The sequence below is a fragment of the Lissotriton vulgaris genome, chromosome 11 (genome assembly GCF_964263255.1).
Source record: "Lissotriton vulgaris chromosome 11, aLisVul1.2, whole genome shotgun sequence".
Taxonomy (NCBI): Eukaryota; Metazoa; Chordata; class Amphibia; order Caudata; family Salamandridae; genus Lissotriton; species Lissotriton vulgaris.
The window spans coordinates 1,067,200,026-1,067,221,098 of record NC_141699.1 but is presented as its reverse complement, the minus strand read 5'-3'; the positions used below and the strand labels follow the sequence as shown (position 1 = coordinate 1,067,221,098).

The 21,073-nt window shown below is 45.8% G+C and overlaps 1 protein-coding gene across 1 annotated transcript in view; it reads left to right on the top strand.

The window, feature by feature from the left end:
• LOC147684091 (uncharacterized) overlaps positions 1-21,073 on the top strand; it is a 224,995-nt gene that overhangs the window by 102,093 nt on the left and 101,829 nt on the right. The window contains exon 5 of the mRNA XM_086944452.1: positions 2,832-3,068. Coding sequence (XP_086800578.1) covers positions 2,832-3,068 — 237 coding nt within the window. The remainder of the gene's footprint in view (positions 1-2,831; positions 3,069-21,073) is intronic.

Sequence of the window (21,073 nt, the reverse complement as noted above, 5' to 3'; positions counted from 1 at the left end):
CATTTTAAAACACCATCTCTACGGGTGTACTTTATCCAAACTTCATTATATGTGATAGGGCCTACTCCATGTTTTACGTATGACTCATATGTTGGAGTTCCAATCGGAGGAACCGGACACGAATCCTCTAATCGGGAGTCCTTACTACAACCAAGACAAAACAAGTTTCCAAGTCTGCTAAGACCAGGCATTTTTGCTCACTAGTCTAGCTTCAAACTTCAAGGGATTATCGAATACGATATTTTCGTGAATACACGAATCCCTCGGTTTTGGCGCTTGCAAGCTCCAATACAAAACCGTATCTCGAGGATACCAAAGACTAAGAACCAAACTAAGGACTGGGAGACGCTCCACTTATACTTAACTGAAGTATTGAAGATCGATGACGTCACCAGAAGACTCCGTCTATCGTTTCGCTCTACCAAGGATCACTGGGTCCAAAACAGGGCGATAGTCAGGGCAGCAGTCCTTCGTAGCCGTCGGGACGCGGGGAACCTCGCAGCAAAGACCTTCGGAACCACGTCGACATACAGGGGTCGCTGAAGTGGCTGGCCGTCCTCTGGAATTTTCACACGAAGCTCCTCACGAACATCTGGCTTGGACCGTCACCGCTTGATACCGCCCCGAGTTGAGCGCCAACTGAGGTGCCGGGTTTTTAGGAACCCGGTGGTGCCAGGGGAACAACACCCAGAGACCTCGGAGTTCTCCCTGTTCCGGACCACAGAAACACAGAGTCTTCTAGGTGAAGTCAGAGATCGAGTTTTATTGGCTGCAACCAAGTAACAAGCGTCCTAGAAGTACAACAACACGGGTCGTATATTCTCAGGAGACTGTTCGTTTTTACAGAACCAGCCTTCTCCTTTTATACAGAAATAACAGCTGCAGGCAAGAATTCTTTAGTTTATGATACGGTCATAGACATATTTCCACAATAGAGCAAAAAGCGAAGTCATGTCGGCCAACCCATATTTTAGATGTCCAGTTTGTGATAGATTACCCAGCCAGGCCCAGAACTCCCATCAGATATCGATGAAACCCCAATAAAACAGGGCACCTCCTCGTCGTAAAACTGGCCATAAACAAGGAACATGGACAGGTGTATGTGTGTAGAAAACATGGTCTGTATGTAGTGAATGGTTTATGGCATGTTATGCATTGATGCTATCTTACTCGGCCACTGGGCGAGGGGCTGCCCAAACAGGTTTGGCTGGAGGCAGTGGAGTCAGTTTGGCCAGGTCAGGGGGAAGTCAGCTAAGGTGGACGTGTCCTTTCAGATCAAGCTCGACCTCAATCAATTGACTATATGAGGGCAAGTCATAAGATGGATGCCGTTCACAAAATGGAGTTCGAGGGTTCAGAACGGAAACCATGATTTTAGGGTGTTAGCATTGCTCAATCATGACGCAAATACATAGGGATAATACCCTAATCATTACCGGTCTGTCGATACCAAATTCGTCATGGTACAATGATATTTTGTGACACGAGTGTTGGACCTCGGTACCGGTATCACAGCAGGGCCCAGAATTTCAGAACTACAGTCCCAGGACGTGCATTGTTTCAGGCCCCAGAGAGCAGCAGGCTCTCGGGTTCCAGAAACATGTCTCGTGGTAGCAGCTGAAAGCAGCCACTCAGCCTGGACACTAGAGGTGGGTTAGTTTTCAGAGGGCATCTCAAAGATGCCCTCTGTGTGCATTTTTCATTAAATCCCACACTGGCATCAGTGTGGGTTTAATGTGCTGAGAAGTTTGATACCAAACTCCTCAGTTTTCAGTGTAGCCGTTATGGTGCTGTGGAGTTCGGAATGAAAAGCTCCCAGCACCATATACTCTTAATGGCAGCACTGCACTTACAATGTCTAAGAATGGACTTAGACACTGTAGGGGTACATGGCTCATGCACCTGTACCCTCACCACTGGTATAGTGCACCCCAGAGCAGTGGGTTGTAGGCAAGGCACACGGATGTGCCATGCAGCACTGTCCTACATGGAAGAAGAGGAGCAAGTTACACCTGGTCAGCGTACCGTGAGTACAGAAGCCCTCTTGCCCCAACAGCACAAGACCAAAAAGGCTCCGGTCCTTCTGCCTAACGGCTAACGTTGGCACCAAGAAAGTTTCAGGCACCTCGCTCTCAGTCCTGGCATTGAAACATAACGATCCGGCTTGAGCGTGAGTTGCCGCCAATCCGAAATGTTCGGCGTTGAAACTGAAGCATGTTGTGGTCACTATTCCACGGTTATCGAAGAGCAAATCTTTGGAGCCGGTGGGTTTAGAGCCAAGCGTTAGACGCTGAAAACTGGGACCAAAGATTCCACCAAAAGAGCATTGGTCCGACATTCCACCTTTGGATCCAAAACAGAAAGAGCTTGTTCTACACCTAAACACTGGACATGTCTATGCCAAATTGCCTGATAAAAGGAAAATAGGCCTACAGGAGGATTACCACATTCCTCTGAAGAGAAAAAATGTGGGTACTACGCTTTAACACTGCACTTCCTTCACCCAACTTACTCATCACACCCATAATTTCACCACCACCACTATCACCTGACCCACAGGTTAGCAGGAACACAGTGCACATTCAAAGTTGCATCAGATACTAGGTAATAAGTGTGTGTGTGTGTGTGGGGGGGAGTTATACAAAAGAAACCCACTTTACTACAATGTGTATTTATAGATGTGTATATTATGTATTTGGAATAACTTCTTGTCAGACATGATGCATTTTTTAGGAATGTAACACACGCAAGGTGATGGCAATGGAGAACTATTCTTAAAGCAGAATATTGTGACATTTTCCGTTTTTAACCTTGATCTTTTTTCTTCCCAGCCAGAGGAGAAACCCCGCCTTCATGATGAGTTGGAGCTGGCTCGAGACATGGCCAGGAGGCGGTCCTTGGGTAACATCAAATTCATCGGAGAGCTTTTCAAGTTAAAGATGTTGACTGAGGCCATTATGCATGACTGTGTAGTGAAACTTTTCAAGAACCATGATGAGGAGTCTCTGGAGTGCCTTTGCCAGCTCCTGTCCACCATTGGCAAGGACCTTGACTTTGAGAAAGCAAAGGTATTGTCACTCTTTTTCTACTCCCAGGACAGTGCAGCAAGCTCCCCTTAGTCCCTCTTTATTAATTTAGGCAGCTGTGGATGGTTCATGTCTTAGTTTCATCCTTCCACTCTGTGGCTTATTGCCTTATGTTTATGACGGTGGGATGGCAAATAATGTACTGTTAAATTATGTGATGCTGCTTGGAATCGTTTTTGTTTGATCTTCCCACTGAATCAGCCACCATGACCTCTACAACAAAGATGCCTCACCAGCAAGATCCCCAATGTATTTGGGGATTTGCCTTGACTCTGTCTCTGTGCTAGACACTTTGTGCTATTAGTGTAGTGCCCAGCAGGAGGTCTGTGTGGGTCTTATGCTGTTGTAGAACCCTTGCCTAGAAGGTGGGACATCCCTCCATAAAAGAAACCAGCAATGTTTCCTCTGGATGCATAGCATGATCTTTAAGTGCCTTCCCTTCTGTTTGCTCTCCTCGTGACATTTTCTGACAAACTGCAGAGTAAATGTTCATCTCTAACTTTTTCCGATCATGAATGGACCTGCTGACCTAATGAATGATAAATTAGGTAGGGAAAAAAAGCTACAGAGCAGTTTTAAAAAGTACTGCTTTTACGTGTGAAAGCAAACAGAAATCTGAAACAGTCCCTCAAAGCCTGGTGTTCAAGGTTCAACACTCCACAGAGTACAACAATGGCTCGCTCACTGTTATTGCAATGTTCCCTCAGTTTATCTATGTTAAAATAACAGATTCTTCATTCCAAAAACATGCACTGCCTGTTTAGTTTTATTTTCTCTTGTTCAGAAGTAAAAGGTTCTTGTTCAGAAGCACATATTCTGCATTTTTGCAAAATACTTGTGAATTGGATAATTAATTTAAAAAATCATATATCTAAGAATAATCCGCATTTTGTATCTTTTTTCCGAAAACGCCACTAAAAATCAATAGGGAAATATTGCCTCTGTCCTCAACGTTATTTAAAACAACCGACTCTGGTCTATCTAATTTTTTAGGTCTAGCTAGAGCCAGCGCGTGCGTTGCTCTGCGAGACATTTAGTAGGGGCTTTAAAAAGTGCTAGAACTGCTTTGGCTGGCCTAGCGCTTGCGTTCACATGAGCGTGCACGCGTGCAGCTGCCATCTGTCTCCCTTCCAGCTTCCATTTTATTATTCCTCCCACGCCTCAGGCTCCTCGGTCGCTCACCCGCCCACTCAACATTGTTCATCTTGCTGTGTACGTACATATGCATGGAGCATCAAATACGGTCCTCACTACAAGAGTAGGCTTGGTGTTTGGTTGTGCATTGAGCCTGCTGTTGCAGCCAATAGGGTGTGTTAAAGAACACCCGTTCTTTTTATCTCTGTTCTCCACAGTATTGCCAGTTTAAAACTTTATCTACTGTCCAATTTTGTTTCATGTTGGCATTTCAGATATTGGTTCGGGACTGTTACGATGGATTTCAGTGTAAGGACATTTGTAGGCATGTTGCATTTTAGACATTGGTACCTAAAGAAAAATGGTTTTGATTTACGCTGCAGGGATCGTTACGTGCTGCATTTATAATCTGGTTTCATAAGGTATAGTTCTGCATTTTAGCAGATTTCTGGGGATTCAGGTAAGAACCAGAGTGCACCAGTAAGCCAACAATATTTGTTGATTTCCTGGAGTGTGCAATATTTACGTGTATATTTTCCTCTGGATTAAACATTTCTCCTCTATAAGTGTAGCACTTATGTACTATTGCAGATTTCCCCCCTAGAGAGAACTTGATCTTTGACCGGACCAACTTGTCATGTGTTTCAACTCAAGGACTAAATCTGTAAAAGGCCTGTGAATACCCAGAACCTTACAAGTTTGATGTTCCTGCTATGACAGGTTAACACGCCCAGAAGTGCCCACACTATTGCCATTACCTCACAGTTTGTGAGTGTGACTGACAGTGCCTCTCTGCTGGCACATTTGTTGCATTCGTAAGTGGACCTTTGAACTAAAAAATCCACCAGTTTTGATTCTTTGAAAAAGTATTACTAATTTACACTCAAATGGATGTTTTTGCATAACAAAGTTCTACTTAAATATAGAAAAAACTTTGTGGATTTGGCCTTTTGTTGTTGAAGTGACATGTTTCAACATAGTTTTTACGCATGTGACTTTTGCACCAGGATGGCTCAGTGAGTACAACCATGCCTGCTTTAATATGCGGTGACCTGCAGGTCACGAGTGTGAATCCCAGCAAGGCTGACTTAACTTTCCATTCTTCCTGTATGGGTCAATTGAGTACCATTAAACTGGGTAATACTTACACCTTATATTTTCAATGCTTGGAAGTGGCAGAAGTAAATTTTTTAAAAATATTTCTTTTTATTAAAACAAGGCATCAAGAAATACATTGTTGCATTGTACAGAGGAGGGTCGGCACACAACTTCAACATATGGTACAAAAATATTGGTCGGGGGGGCATGGAGCACAAATGTCAGGCAGATTAACATGCAAGCGTCATGGGGAAAGAGGAGTATCAAAAACAACAGTTGTAGGTGGTACACAAATATTTCCTCTATACTGAGTCCAGGGTCCCCAAACATTATTCCACTTTCTAGGGGGAACCCGTGCCAGATAAACAGTTTTTTCCCGGAACATACACCAATCCATACTTTCTTTCCACCCTTCTATCGTAGGCGGCCTAGCCGCTCCCCACTGCTGTGCTATGTTCCGCTTAGCAATCATGGCCCCCAGAGTGACCCATCGAGTTTGTGCAGTGTTCAGGTCTGTGGGCTCCCAAATATTCAATAAACATCTCCTAGCTTCCGGCAAGAAAGCCACACCGTCACCTCCTGCATAACATTATGGACCCTGCTCCAGTAGTCTATCATATATCGGCATTCCCACAGGATATGAAGAAACGTCCCTAACTGGCCGCAACCACGCTTACAAAGACCATCCTCTGCTAAACCCATTCTAATCAGACACGGACCAGTGACATAGACCCTATGCAGTATTTTCAACTGGACGAGCCTCAATCTCGCCGGCATTCCAACTTCCCTAGGGGAAGAAACTGCCGATTGCCAATCCTCGTCATCAATTTGGATACCCTCCTGCGTCCACTTATCCCTTAAATCTACTAAGAGATCCACTCTATGGTTTATCAATTTTTTATAAATGAGAGAAATGGTACTATCAGGTAAATGCCCATCTAGTATTCGGTCCTCCAATGGGGACGCTTCCGGTATCTCTTCCCCATCGGGGAACACCGACCTCAGGGCATGTCTCACTTGCGCATAGCGAAAATACTCCGTCCCACTCAGTTCATATTCAGTTTGTAATTCAGCAAACGACTTAACTCTTCCCTTCTCCCAAACATTGCCCACAGTGGTAATCCCTATCACGTCCCATTTATCAAAACCCTTCGAATTCCATAACCTGCCCAACTTATCCGATCAAAATAACGGGGTAGCCAAAGTCAGACGGTCTTTCCACCCCAGTGAACAAAGAGCATCGTGCCATATGCGCACCGTCACTCTAGTCGGTCCTGTCAGACTTTTCTCTATAGATTTGGTGTACAGCGCTCTACTATAATCACCACCAGGGAGCAGCCATTTATCCATTGCATAACCCGGATCCATATTGGACCCATAGGTACCATGATTTATAGCTCCCAGCTGTGACGCCCAATAGAATCTCTTAATATCAGGGAGGGCAATTCCTCCGTCGTACCAGGGGAGTGTCAACTTCGCCAACGCAATACGCGGTCTGCCTTCCCAAAGTAGGTTGCGCTGCATTCCCTCTACTTCTCGAAAATAGTTAGATGGCACCACATCCAAAGTATTCTGGAGGGCATAAAGAAATCGGGGTAGGGGCATCATTTTAAAAAGGGCCACCCGTCCTAATAGGGATAACGGAAGTTTCTTCCAGCCAGCTACATTGCTTTTCAGCCGAGTCAGTGGAGGAAGAAGATTCTTATCATATCGAATTACGGGATCCATTGAAATATATATCCCAAGATATTTGAACCCTTCCTGAGCGATCTGAATAGGACAATTACGAGGCAGGACAGGGGTGTCACCACACAAGACGTAGAGATAGGATTTTGCCCAGTTTATTACCAACCCTGAATTCCTACCATACGAGGCCAAGACATCACAAACAACATTAAGGGATTTCCTGGGAGAAGTCAAATAAAGTAATATGTCGTCGGCATATAGGGAGATCCGATCTTCAAACTGCGGGGACCAACGAATACCCCTTATCGAAGGCTCCCAACGGATCCAGCATGTGTGAGTAAAATACCCAGGCAAATTTGTTTAGAAACAGCTAGCACATAAAGGGTGGCTAAACCACAAGAAGAAAAAATATATTACACTATTGATTGTACTGACAGCAGACAGGAAACCATCCAACAATTTTTAAAAAAAAGATTACTTATATGATTGAAGTTATGCATATGCTATAATGCCTTTTTATCTTTTGTGTAAAATGATGTATCAATTTTATCGAATGTGTTTAAAATATGTATTAAATCTGTATTTTGATATGTACAAACAATAGTGTAATATATTTTTTCTTCTTGTGGTTTAGCCACCCTTTATGTGCTAGCTGTTTCTAAACAAATTTGCCTGGGTATTTTACTAACACATGCTATTTGCCCTGACCCAGGAAATCGAACTGTATCAGGGGGTCCTTGTTGTCTCGCATATCCCAACGGATCCAGGCCGCAAGAGGCTCCAGAGCCAATGAAAACAAAAGGGGAGAAAGCGGGCATCCCTGTCTAGTGCCCCGCCCAAGACAAAATGGCACCGAGACACGATTGTTCACAACAACCTGCGCAAGAGGCTTAGTATATAATAAACGCACCCAGCTAATAAATTCAGGACCGAAACCGAATTTAGCCAATACAGCCCAAAGATATGGCCATTCCACCGTATCAAAGGCCATCGTCGCGTCTAACGACGCCAACACGGCCGGCTCTCGCAGGGTATGCGCCCTAGCCAGGACCCCGTGCAACCACCTTAGGTTTAACGCCGTATTTCTATGTGGGATAAATCCAGATTGGGTAGGATGTATTAAGTCACTAATGACCTTGATCAACCTATTAGACAACACTTTAGCCAAAATCTTGGGTTCCGAATTCAGCAATGAGATCGGCCTATAAGAAGCACAATTGGATCTCGGCTTCCCCTCCTTAGGTATCACTACTATCGAGGCAACTCTCTGGTCTTGGGGCAACACTCCACATTCTCGAGCTTCAAAAACATATCTTTCAAATAGGGGGCAATCTTATCTGGTCTAAGCTTATACAACTCGATCGGGAGACCATTGGGACCCATTGCTTTCCCAGAATTCAAAGAGCGCACCGCCAAGGCAATCTCATCCGTGGTAAGTTTACTGTTCATGAGGTCACGATCTTCCTCCGTCAAACATGGAAGTTGAATATCCCTCAATAATAGGCGCAAATCTTCCTCCGGTCTATCCGAGACAGAAGTGTAAACATTACGAAAATGATCCGCAAAACCATCTATTATCCCTTGTGGGTCAGTTATATACGTCCCCTCCTCCGTCTCAATCTCAGGAACTACCCGATCCGCTCTATCCTTCCTATCCAACCAAGCAATCAGTTTACCGGCCTTGTCCCCAACATCATAAAGACGCCCTTGCTGTTCTCAGCTCAAGGCTCTAGCAGTATCTGTGACGAGCGCCCTGTACTCAATCTGCTTAAGTTGTAAAACATGTAATCTCGCCCGGGTTACCTCCTGTTCTAATTCCATTTCAATGTTCGCTATCTCCGATTCAACTCTCAGCACTTCTTTCTCTTTCTGTTTCTTGGCTCCCGCGATTAGGGACAAGGCTTGACTTCTAATCACTGTCTTAAAAGCCTCCCACAGCGAGATTGACGAGGAAACCGAACCCTCATTTTCCAGAAAATAGTGCTCCAACGTTTTTAACAGTTCCTTACGAATCTTAGGATTGCGCAAGTGCCACGGATTAATGGGGGCGATCCTACCACCTGAACCCAAGGTCTCCTCAAATCTGAGCCCGAGCAGCGAGTGATCCGAGATGCCTCTAGCCAGATGTTTCACCTCAGTGATATACGACGCCTGGGCCGCCGGCACTAGACCATAGTCGATTCGAGAGAGGCTACCATGGGCACCAGAGTGGAAGGTATACTGTCGCTTATTTGGATGAAACAATCTCCAGCTATCCACCAGACCCAGAGCCTCCAAAAAGTCAGGTAGCCATTTTTCTGCCCATCCCAAATCACGGGGCGGAAATCTGTCCATGGTGCCAGAAACTACAGCATTGAAATCCCCACCCAGAATCAACAAACCACTAGGAAGGTCTAAAACAATCTTCCCCAAGTCAATATAGGTAGTGGCTTGCAGACCCGGGGGGACATAAATAGAGACCAAGGAGAGAGTATATCCCTCCCAACGTCCCGACACCGCTATATATCGACCCCTCTCATCTGCAACAATGGAGTCAACTACAAATGGGAGAGAATTTCTAAGGAGTATCCCAACTCCCCGGGACCCCGAAGTAAATCCAGCATGCGCAACCAGCCGGTAGCCTCTTCTGTGCATCGCCTTGCATGCATTTCCTACCAAGTGCGTTTCCTGGAGTAGGACTACATCCGGGGAATGTCTTTTAAGGAATTGTAGGACCACACTGTGCTTGATTTTATCCCCCAACCCATTCATATTCCAACTCAATATTCGCAACCCTCTACCCCCCATCACGAAACATAAAGAAGGTCCAACCCCCCTCCAATCCTCGCAACATCAATAAGCAATATTGGAATACGATGCCTTATAAAAAAAACAAAGAACACAAAAGCAAAACAAAAAATAAACACCCCTCCCCTCCCTCCCACCAAACTTCCCGTTACACTACCCCCCACCCTGCAGCCCTGCTTACGACTAACAAGCCTCCCCAACTTGCAGTGTGCCTGTCGCCCCCACATCTAAACTAAACTACCAAAAAAGATAAATTTGAGGAGGGAAGAGACCCACCGATAGCCCGTTGACCCCCCATAATTACTGTGCTAAAACATTTTATCGGAAAGAGTACAGAAATAGTCTGTGTCCAAACTTTCCCCAGTTCCCACAGCAAGAGTACTTATTCTTGTTCTTGCGAGCCCCCTTCTTCATCACCACTCTGTCTCTGGGGTTCAGGCTGAGTAGTTAAAGTGTCCAACCAGTCCGTTGCGACCTCTGGCTTGTCAAAGAAATAAACTCTCTCATTATGTTCAATTCTCAGCTTGGCCGGGTATAGCATGGCGTACTTGAGTCCCTTATCACAAAGATTTCGTTTAACCCCCATAAAACTCATTCTCTGCTTCTGGACTGCCTGTGTGAAGTCTGGAAAAAACTGATGGATGAGTTTTCGTACTTCAAAGGGCCCCCAGACCTAGAGGCCTGGAGGATCGCATCTCTGTCCCTAAAATTGAATATTCTCGCAATCAAAGGTCGAGGCGGGGCACCAACACGCGGTCTGCCTCCGGGGACTCTGTGCGCTCTCTCGACGGTGAAGAAATTGCTCAGGCCTTTGGGCTTAAGATGATTAAGTACCAAGTCTTCGGCGAGGAGATCTGCGGCCTGCCCCTCCGCCTTTTCCGGCACTCCAATAATACGCACGTTGTTCCTCCGGGCCCGTCCTTCAAAATCCTCCAGTCTACGGATAGCCAGGTCATTCGAGGCCTGGAAAGTCCGAACCTCCGATTGCAGTTCCTTTACATCAGTAGTAAGGCTAGCAGTCTTGATGTCAAGTGATTTGACTTTCTCACTTGTCTTCGTGAGATCCGTCCGAATCAGATTAACCACAATAGATACCGTGTCCAATTTATGAGCCAGGGTCTCCATCTTCTGTCCGAGAAGAGAGGACTTGATTCCATCAATGGCGACCATCACGTCTTGCAGTGTCGGCTCCGCTTCCAACACAGAGGTTTCTTTCACTCCTTCTTGCGACTTTCCCAGTCCACTAGGCGACCCTTTAGTTTGTGCATATCGGTCCATGTTGTTAGATTGGGTATACCTTCCCCCTCTAGTGGACTTCGATTGTCGTTTATCTCCCTCCGGTTTGGTCGCCATTTTGGGACAATCCTATGTTCGTCGTTCGATTCGAGGCGGAAGCACTGGATAGCCGTTGTATTTGGACCAATATCTTGCTTACAACTCTTTAGGAATGCCTTTCTAGCCATCTGTAGTTCCGTACTGTCGGCAAAAAGCCCAGGCCTCGGCGCACTGACTGGTGTGACACACAACCAAAGCTCTCAATCTCGATTCCACAGGTCTGCACTCCGTAAAAGTGTCCTCATAATATGGCCCACTGTCATCGACCAGGGTCTCGATGTTCTGGAGTGGGTCCTAGCGAGGTCTCAGAGAGTTCCAGGCGAAATCGAAAGCGAAACCAATTGAAGTCGCGAGGCCGGGCCAGTCACTCTCTGTATTCAGAGCCGTTGTTGTCGCATTACCACTCGGGCACAATGCCAACTCAAACACCGGGACTCCAAGAGATACAGGCCTCAAACTGTCCGGACCTCCAACTCTGGTCTCCGGGGCACGTTCGGGACACGTTTTTCAGCATCCGACACTCCTTCGGTTCCGCTGCAAGAAGCACTCCACAGTAAACGGGATAAACAACAGGATATATTCGGGGGGGGCTACGAGGGTCTCGGGAGCCCTAAGCTCACGCGGCCATCTTGGATGCACCGTCCCCAAACCTATCCATGAATCATTTGCTCATCCATCATCCTTTCACTCAGCCATCCACCCTTTCACTCAGCCATCCACCCTTCCACCCATTGATCCATCCATCTATCCTTTCCTCATCCATATATGCTTTTACTCATCCACTCTCCATCTATCCTTTCACTCATCCATATATGCTTTCTCTTATCCACCCCTTTGCTCATACATCCATCTTCCTTTTTACTCCATCCATCTTCCCTTTCACTCATCCATCTACCCGTTCTCTTATCCATCCTTTCACTCAGCTGTTCACTTATCCATCCTTTCACTCAATCATCCACATATCCATCATCCAATCCAACCCACCCATCCATTGATTCATCCATCCATCTGCCCTTTCACTCAGCCATCCATCCACCCACCCATTAATCCACCCTTGCACTCATCGCTCGGCCATCCATCCTTTCTTCCTTTCACTCATCCATCTTACCATCTCTCCATTCAGGTTTTCACTCGTTCATCTTGCCATCCAGCTTTTCACTCACCCATCCATCCCCCCCTTTCACCCACACATCCTTTCACTCACATACCCACCAACCCTTTCACGTAAATTGAGTCTTTTTCTGCCAAGCTGCAGGCAAGAGGTCCATCAAAAACTCCACCCTCCTCTTGTAGGTGCTAAAGCAGGGTGTTCACGATGCCCTGCTCAAAACACAGTAGTTCTAGGCAAAGGGCTGATCTCCAACTCTGGAGGGATGATGCTAACATTCTCACCAAAAGGCACGCTAGTTGTTTAGGAATTTCTCTACATAATCAGAATTTTAGGACAGCTAATTCGAAAGGAACAAATAAGAAACTAAGCTAGGATGGGCACCTTTGTTGCCATCCTAGGTAGGGCTTTTACAGTCCCATTATTTGTGTTCAGTTACTCAGAAAGAAAACCAAAGAATGAGTGACCTTGCCTGACCCTTGGGACACTTCTGCAGCTAGTTAGTTGGAGTTCAATGTCTTCAGACTGTAAAGGGAAGGGCAACTGGAGGATATATCTAACAGCTGTACCAGATCTGATGGCAGTTGGATTGACTACCGACAAGTCCTCATTTGTTTTCAGTCAATTGAGTCAGGTGTCTGAGGCAGTTGGAACAGCCCGGACCGGCCGGCAGCAGACTAGTTGCAGCCTAGCCCTGTGTTTTTTCCCTGTAGTTGTTCTTTAAGTGAGGCATTTGGCTCTGACGGTTCAAACAACTTTAGACTGGGTGTAATAGAACACTGGTTTTCAGATATCAGACCTTTGAAAAAGGTTGTCTGTTGTGAAAACAATAACTATTTTGAACAAGCATTGGCATAGCCAATAGGTCTTGCCTTTGGGACCTTATAAGTGTTTAGTTATCCAGCACAATATATTCTTGGTGCAACAACATCAAGTGTTTCATAACTAAACACTTATAAGGTTCCAAAGGCGAGACCTATTGGCTATGCCAATGCTGGTTTCCCTTAATTTTGAGTGTACTCGCCATCTTCAGATTCTTTTTTCCTCTGTTTAGACTGGAAGCAAGATGGAAGATCTCCGAAGGAAATTCAAACATGACTGATCATCCAAGGACACACCGGAAAGACACACTACCATTGAAGACCACAAGGAGACAAGGTTGAGCAGGGGTGGCGGGGTGAGAAGGAGAGAAGGGGTGAAGGGCTTTTCAGCACGAGGTCCAGTTGGACCAAGAGCACATGGTCAAAGAATGCACCAAGGCGAGGTGGAAAGGAGACCTAGTTCTGCCCTAACTTACCAGAAGTTTGCGCAGAGACCCTCCTGATAGCTGCCATTTTTCGAGCCTGCCCTCAGACCATATCATGAAGACTGTGGCTTGCAGCGAATTCCAGCCCAAGACCAGAATTTGGGGCAAAGACAACACCTGCCACACTACACAATGGCTGAGCAACAGAAACAGTCCTTGAAGGATCTAGGCCTGTCAATCAAAAAGAAGGTCAACTTTGAGAACCTCAGGCTGGTGCAGGGAGCAGTGCTGGAATACAAGAAGAGCGTCATCGATACTGGAGGGTTGCAAACAGTGCACCAAGGAAGCCACTTAGGAAGCAGAGTGCAAGATGGTAAACAAACCCCAGAAGTCTTCCTAGACGTCGATACCCTGGAAGGATGTCATCTTCACATTGTTCTCACAAGAACCCCTACATAACTGCCCCCTCCAGTTTTTCATGGATGTGGCATTTCTTAGTGCCATCACATCACATCACATTACTGAGACATTGTTAGTGAGCTCCTGGCAATAACCCTAGAAGTACAGTTCTTCCAACTCCACAGAGACTGGCACCAGCCCAAAATTCTTTCCATAGTTTGTCTCCCACTTCTAACCAATCAGATGGACTTCACTGGAGGACAACAAATGGTGGTATGTCGTCGCCCACCGGCCACAAAAAAAAATACTACAGTTGCGGCCCCAACCACTAGATGGCGGAATAATTCACAGAATAGTGAATCCAGAAAAATCTTCAAGCTGCAAAACTACACCGAAAGGCAAGAAACTATACGTTCTTCCAACTCCACAGAAACAGGGTCATCCTTCGCTCCAGCCCAAAATTCTTTCCAAAGTTCGGCTCCCACTTTTAACAAATCAGATGAGTTGCCAGTTTTTTCCCCCACAATCAAACTCCATTGCAGAAAGGGCTCTCCAAAAATGTCAAAAAGGCCATCATGTACTACATTGACAGAACTAAAACTTTTAGGAAAACAACACAAACTCCACAGCTCCATGATGGCTTTAATGAAGACTGAAGTTTGGTATCCAACTTCTCAGACTAATAAACCAACACTTGATTGCAGGGTGGGGTTAATTATAAAATGCAATCAGAGGGCATCTTAGAGATGTCCCCTGAAAAAAGACCAGTCTCTGGTGGGTTCCCTGACTGATAAACACCGGTCTGCCACAATGAGACATGCTCCCCTTTCAATCCGTGTCAGGAAAAGCCATCGGTGGCAGGGGACCTTCAAAGGCCTTGCCGCCTTTGCAAAGCGACCCCCAGCCTTTCCTGCTATCAAGAGAAGATGCCTTCCTATCTCCAACCTCTTTTCGAATGGAAGACAGGTGGGCAAAAGTAGGCAAGCCCAGAAGGCGTGCCCACCTCTGCCAACCACACCCCTCAGGTGGGGGAGCAGATGTGAAGCCCACTCTTCCGTGTCCGTCAGCTTCTTGTGTATTGGCTGACTGGTCTCTGCGTTTGTGCTCTCGGAGGTCAGAAGCAAAGCCTGCTCTTGGTAGAGGTGCTTCACATCGCCACCTTGCAGGAACTGCAGCAGCAATTGGCGCTGAGTTTCTATGGCTCTCACCTAGGAGCCGATTCCGATCTCGGTCGGAAGGGCATCGAATCAGGTTCAGCATTAGCGGATCGGAGGCTGAATTTACGTCCGGTCCGTACACGGGTCCGGACGTCAAAGTACGATGCGAACAAGCACGAAATCTCCGGCCGAATCGTTTCCAGGTCCGAACCGCTCCGTACGTCTCAGCTGTAAGGTAACTGTGGCGCGCAATGGAGGAAAATTCCGACGAGCCGTACAATGCTCGATTCGGTCAGCCGGATCGAGTCGGAGCCTCCGGCTCGCAATAGCTCCCGGAGATGGGCTTTGGGGGTCCGCATCGGACCCCCTGTTACCCGCAGCCTTCCGACTCGGAGACAGGGGGAGACCCATGGGTCTCCCCAACACAGGCAGGTATGGTACGGATGGCACCTACGCGTACCCACTGTAGGGGCGCACTTGTCCGCAACGTACCCATTCAGTCAATGGGAGCCCATGTAAGCATCGTACGACCAGCTCCCATTGACTTCTATGGGAGTCCGACCGAACCGAGTCCGACAGCATACAGCGGCATCGTACTCGCTCTGTCGGACTGCAGGAGTCCGGATCGGTCGGAAAACACCCTGGATCTGGCCCGGTCGGAGTGCTTTCCAACCGAGATCGGGATCGGCCCCCTAGTGTTATGCTGATTTGGACAGATCCAACTAGTGGAGATACCCTCCCCCCTGTCCCTGCCCCACTTTTTGCCAGCAGGACAGACTGGAAAATTAGTAAGCAGAGTAGGAGTGTCCACCTTGGCTTGGCAGACCCCTCTCAAGAATTCTCCATTTTGTGGAGAAATGGGACCAATAGGAATAAGGATGTGCCCCTCTCCCCAAAAGGAGGAGGCACCTAAAGGATGTAGTCGTCCTAGTGGTCTCCAACCTCAGTAACACCCTTAAATTTAGTATTTAAGGACTCCCCTAAACAGATTCGATGATCTACGAAGAAGGACCAAAAAGCCTTGCAGCAGTGGACAAGATGACTGCTGACTTTGCCCCAGCCCTACTGGCCTGTCCCCTCCTTCAGCAACCCTGCTCATTGAAATCCGCGTGTCCTATGGCCAGCAACTGTCCAGGAACTCCAGAGACCTGACTTTCCATCAAAAAGACTGTCTCCAGTAGACACCAGATTTTTCCTACAAAAGTAACCTCCACCAGGGACTCCCGTGTCTTTCAGAAATGCTAGTCCTCACCACTCTGCACCCGCTGCGCACAGGCTGAGTCAGAGTGGCCCAACTGTCCAGCCAGGCTATCCTGAGCTGGGATCCAGCATTGTATGTCCTCTCCTGAGCTTCCCCATGATGCTCATCAATGGAAAAGCAAAGAACTGTAGCAAACACTCAATCAATAAATGCCAGCTCTCTTTTAAGGTGAGACAAGACAGGAGTGGCGACTTTAAATTTACAACTAAAAATATAGAATCAGATATTTTTTATATAAAAAACATTTTTATTTCATATAAATATTTTGCTTCAAAACTTTTTTTCTCATAAATATTTCATTTTTCTTTTTCTTTTTAGACTAATCATACAAATAATTCTATATTCAAATTCATTTTCAGCAATTTACATGTACATATAACATACAAACATTACAGCAAATCACAATAAACCGGTCGATATTCTATTGAAGTAGGCAAAGCAGTGGATTTGACTACGCGCGTTTCGGCAATCTGCCTTCATCAGGTGACCGTCATTCGCAAACACAAGTTACACGACATACATGAAATTTAAAAAAATCAATTCTAGCTACAAATATAGACAGCAGGACTTTATTATTTCTAGGTATCTCTGCAGGGCTTCTATTCTTGTTGCTTCTTGTTTGAAAGTAGATGACCAATTCGTCACACTTGTCATTCAGGAACAGTATTCTATATCTGATGTCAATAATCAGTTGCTTCAATTGCAGGTAATTACGTACTCTTATATTTGTTCTCAAAAAGACGGACCTTAATACGGTCCGCACATTTCCTACTCAGATTGTGGATCGCGAAAAGCTTCTGTGTTCTATTTAAGGTTATATGCCAAAGTTCTCATTTCGGAGGCGGTGGCTTCCTAGTATAAATCTTTAAATAGCGTATTATTCCCGATGTTTGTAGGTCTATAGACTGATATTTAGGGGTTACTTCGGGCAGTGTCTTTTAATCCTTCGCATCTATGGATTGGTTCCTCTCTCGGGGGTTCTTTCTCGCCATACACGCTGGATACTCTGAATATTTGAAGACTGTTTTTCAAATAGCTTCCCCATGATGCTTGTAGCCTCATCTTGAAGGGTCTCCCTGACTACGATGGGATTCGGTGAAAGAAACCAGATGCCGAAAGACACCCCTACATCCGCAGCCATAGTACCACTGGTGGTGAGCTCTTGGTGCAAACTTGTGGCCCCCTTTGTGGTGGTCTTTGAAACCAGCGCCAAGAGTCATTGCCTGTATCCGGTGCTCAGCCCCTGTGCTGCTGAGGGTGCACCCTTGGTGTCTTTCCAACCCTTGTCCTGTGTTGGTTCTACAACCCAGAAACTGAATCTGAAAGTCGTGTACTTACCTGCAAGTTACTTTCCTGACTTTCCTCCCATAGGATTTCATTTCATTCTTTTGGCTTTCACTGTATTTGCACTGAGTTAATCTTGAACAGTACAAAGTATCTTCTTGTTATTGAAAAGTATTTCATACTCCTGTAAAGTATTTCTAAATTTTCTGCAAACATTTGCCAACTGTATATTTAAAGTTTTGCATAACTCAAAAGTCTACTTTCCTGTACCTGAGTTCTCCTTGGTTCCTAAAATATGAGTAACTAAAGTAATATTTTTTATAGACATTGGCCCATAGTTAGCGATTGAGTGTGTTCCTGCCTGTATGAGTGTGTACAACAAATGCATTCACACTACCCTTGTGTAAGAAAGTGCCCTCTTTTTGCATGGTTGCCCTCAGTTTTTGCTGAATTGCTGATGTACTTAGGCCCTGGGTACCTGTGGCAGGAGCCTAGGGCACACTCAGTCAATGTTCTTTCCCTAATACTGCATTGAAAATTAAACCCAATTGGCATCTCTGGCCACAGGTCAGCCCCTAGTAATTGGTACCACAGGGCACTGTGACCACGGAAGACATCTAGCGGCTGAAGCACTTATTGTGCCACCCTTAAAGGCCCTGTACCTTTACACACTCACACTGCCTGTGCAGGCTGTGTGTCTTAGGGATCACTAACTAAATATCGAAGGTCAAAATAACGACCTACAGAAATATTGCAGCAAAAATATCGAAGACGAGAATATCGACATCCTATCTACATTATGGTAAGTACAAAAATATCGAGAAAAAAATATCAATGTCAAAAATATCGTTTTTTTATTTAAGTTAAAAAAAAGAAAGTAAATAATAAATATAATTAAAATAAACATAGTTACAAATATTTAAAAATGCTTAAAAATGTATAAGTAATATATATAATACATTACACATATATATTATATATATATATATACTCATTAATATGTTTTAATATTTATTTAAATAACGTATAGGTATATGTTTTAATTATAAATACATCTATACATATAAAACAATAATATAAATACAAATTAAATAACTATGTAACAAATTTAAATAATTAAATTTTTTTTTTTTTTTTTCAAAACCAATTTTATTATGAGTTCAAGCAAATTTCAGTACAGCCCTCCACAGTCAGGAGGAGACTGTCAACGACAGATAGAAGGAGACACAGCATTAATACAGCATTGAACCCAGCGTTATAGAATGAAAGATATCAAACTGCCCCACCCACCCAACCCCAAGAACGCCAACTAACCCCACCCGCAGCTACCCACCCCTTATCCCACCCTAACCCAGTGCACGTGATCACAGTTCAGCAACAGGAGATGACCTACAAAGGTGGAGCCGGCCAGCAGCCTAGAGTGCGGGATCCACATTCAGCGATAGTGCATCATCAATGTCCACGGGGGGTCAAGGAGCAGGCCCCGGTAATCCGCCCACCGTTTCCAGATTTTGTAATGTTTGCGGGGACACCCCCGGGCTTCGAAAACAGGCTGCTCCAGTCCCATGAGGAAGTCCAGGCCCGCACTCCAAGCCCCGAGTGGGGGGGCGCGCTCACTCTTCCAGGCCTGCGCCAAGTCTCTCTTCGCTACCACAAGCCCCAGCAACAGCAAATGGCGTTTGTAAACATTGCCCCCAACGTTTTCCAGAACATGAAGAAGGCCCAGCCTAGGGGTACGGGGCAGGTCCCATCCCAACACCTCGGACAGGCAGTCCCAAACCCCGGCCCAGAATCGAGTCAGTCTCTCACAGGACCATACCGTATGAAAAAGGGTGCCCTCTTCAGAACCACACCTCAGGCACTCCGGAGTCGCGATAAGGCCCGCCCGCCATAGACGGTGTCTAGTATAGTAAGCCCGGTGGAGGTATTTGAACTGGATGAGGCGGAGGCGGATAGCTATAGCAGCACCACGGGGAGATTCAAGGGCCTCGCGCCAGTCGTCGTCATCCAAGGGACCAACATCACCCTCCCAAGAGGCCTTCAGCGCCGAGAGCGAAGGGGAACAGTGAGTGACCAGAGAACGGTATATCTGTGAGACCTTCTTGTCACCCAGGTCTTCCATAAAAAGTTTTGCCTCGATGGGACTAAAGTCAGGGAGCTGTTCCAGGCCCACCAGGCTAGGAGTAAGAGCGTGGCGAAATTGAAGGTAGCGGAAGAACTGGGTCTTGGGCATGCTAAATTCAGAACTGAGGTCCTGAAATGACTTTAGGGTAGTACCAGAGAGGACATGACCGAGGGACGAGATCCCGATCGCATCCCAGACGTCAAATCCGGACAGAGACGCCAACGCCGGTAACAGGCCATTACGCCACAACGGGGTTTCAGCCGTAAGCCGAGCCCACCCGGTGCAGGGCCCGCCGCCAGACCGCGAAAACCACCTGGGTGACCTGTGGAAGCAGTCGCCTCCGCCCAGCCGAATACAACAGGGTGTGAAGGGAGGCACCACCCATCAGAGAATGCTCGAGGGCATAAGCCGGATCACTACGGTCCCCATACCACCACTCGTTAAGCACAAGGAGATGGGAGGCCTGATAGTAATGAGACATTAATGTTAGGATGGGATGCACAGCTTGTAAGCGAAAGTTCAATATGGTTGGGTTCACCTCAGGTGGCGTTAATACCCCTAAAAACGCCGTTGATAAGTACTCAAAATGTGATTCCAGCGGGACACTGGGACCATCCCCTAGGGAACACCTTAATTTCCTCTAATGTATAGAGAATTCCACAATAATTAATGTTTCAAGTTAGTCTTTTTGTTCTTCGAAGGTTTATTAAATATTGATTCAAAAAAACGTGTTGTTTCAATTCATATTTTCACTCATTAGCAAGCATGAGTGACATTTGATTATTCAGACATCATTATAGTTCAATGTATCCAATGCATTTCGGGCAATGCTATATGCCCTTCATCAGGGAATAATGCTGTAACAAGAGAAATATTCTGAATTACCATCTTTCTTATGCCATTAAGCAATTCATTCCATTATATATTTGGTCCAGATAATCACATAGAGACATGTTTATAGTAATCAGGAGATGTATAATGGAATGAATTGCTTAATGGCATAAGAAAGATGGTAATTCAGAATATTTCTCTTGTTACAGCATTATTCCCTGATGAAGGGCATATAGCATTGCCCGAAATGCATTGGATACATTGAACTATAATGATGTCTGAATAATCAAATGTCACTCATGCTTGCTAATGAGTGAAAATATGAATTGAAACAACACGTTTTTTTGAATCAATATTTAATAAACCTTCGAAGAACAAAAAGACTAACTTGAAACATTAATTATTGTGGAATTCTCTATACATTAGAGGAAATTAAGGTGTTCCATAGGGGATGGTCCCAGAGGCCTGATAGTAAGACAGAATATCCGCGGCCGCCAAGCCGCCGCAGTAGGTAGAGAGGAAGCATGTGCGCAGCG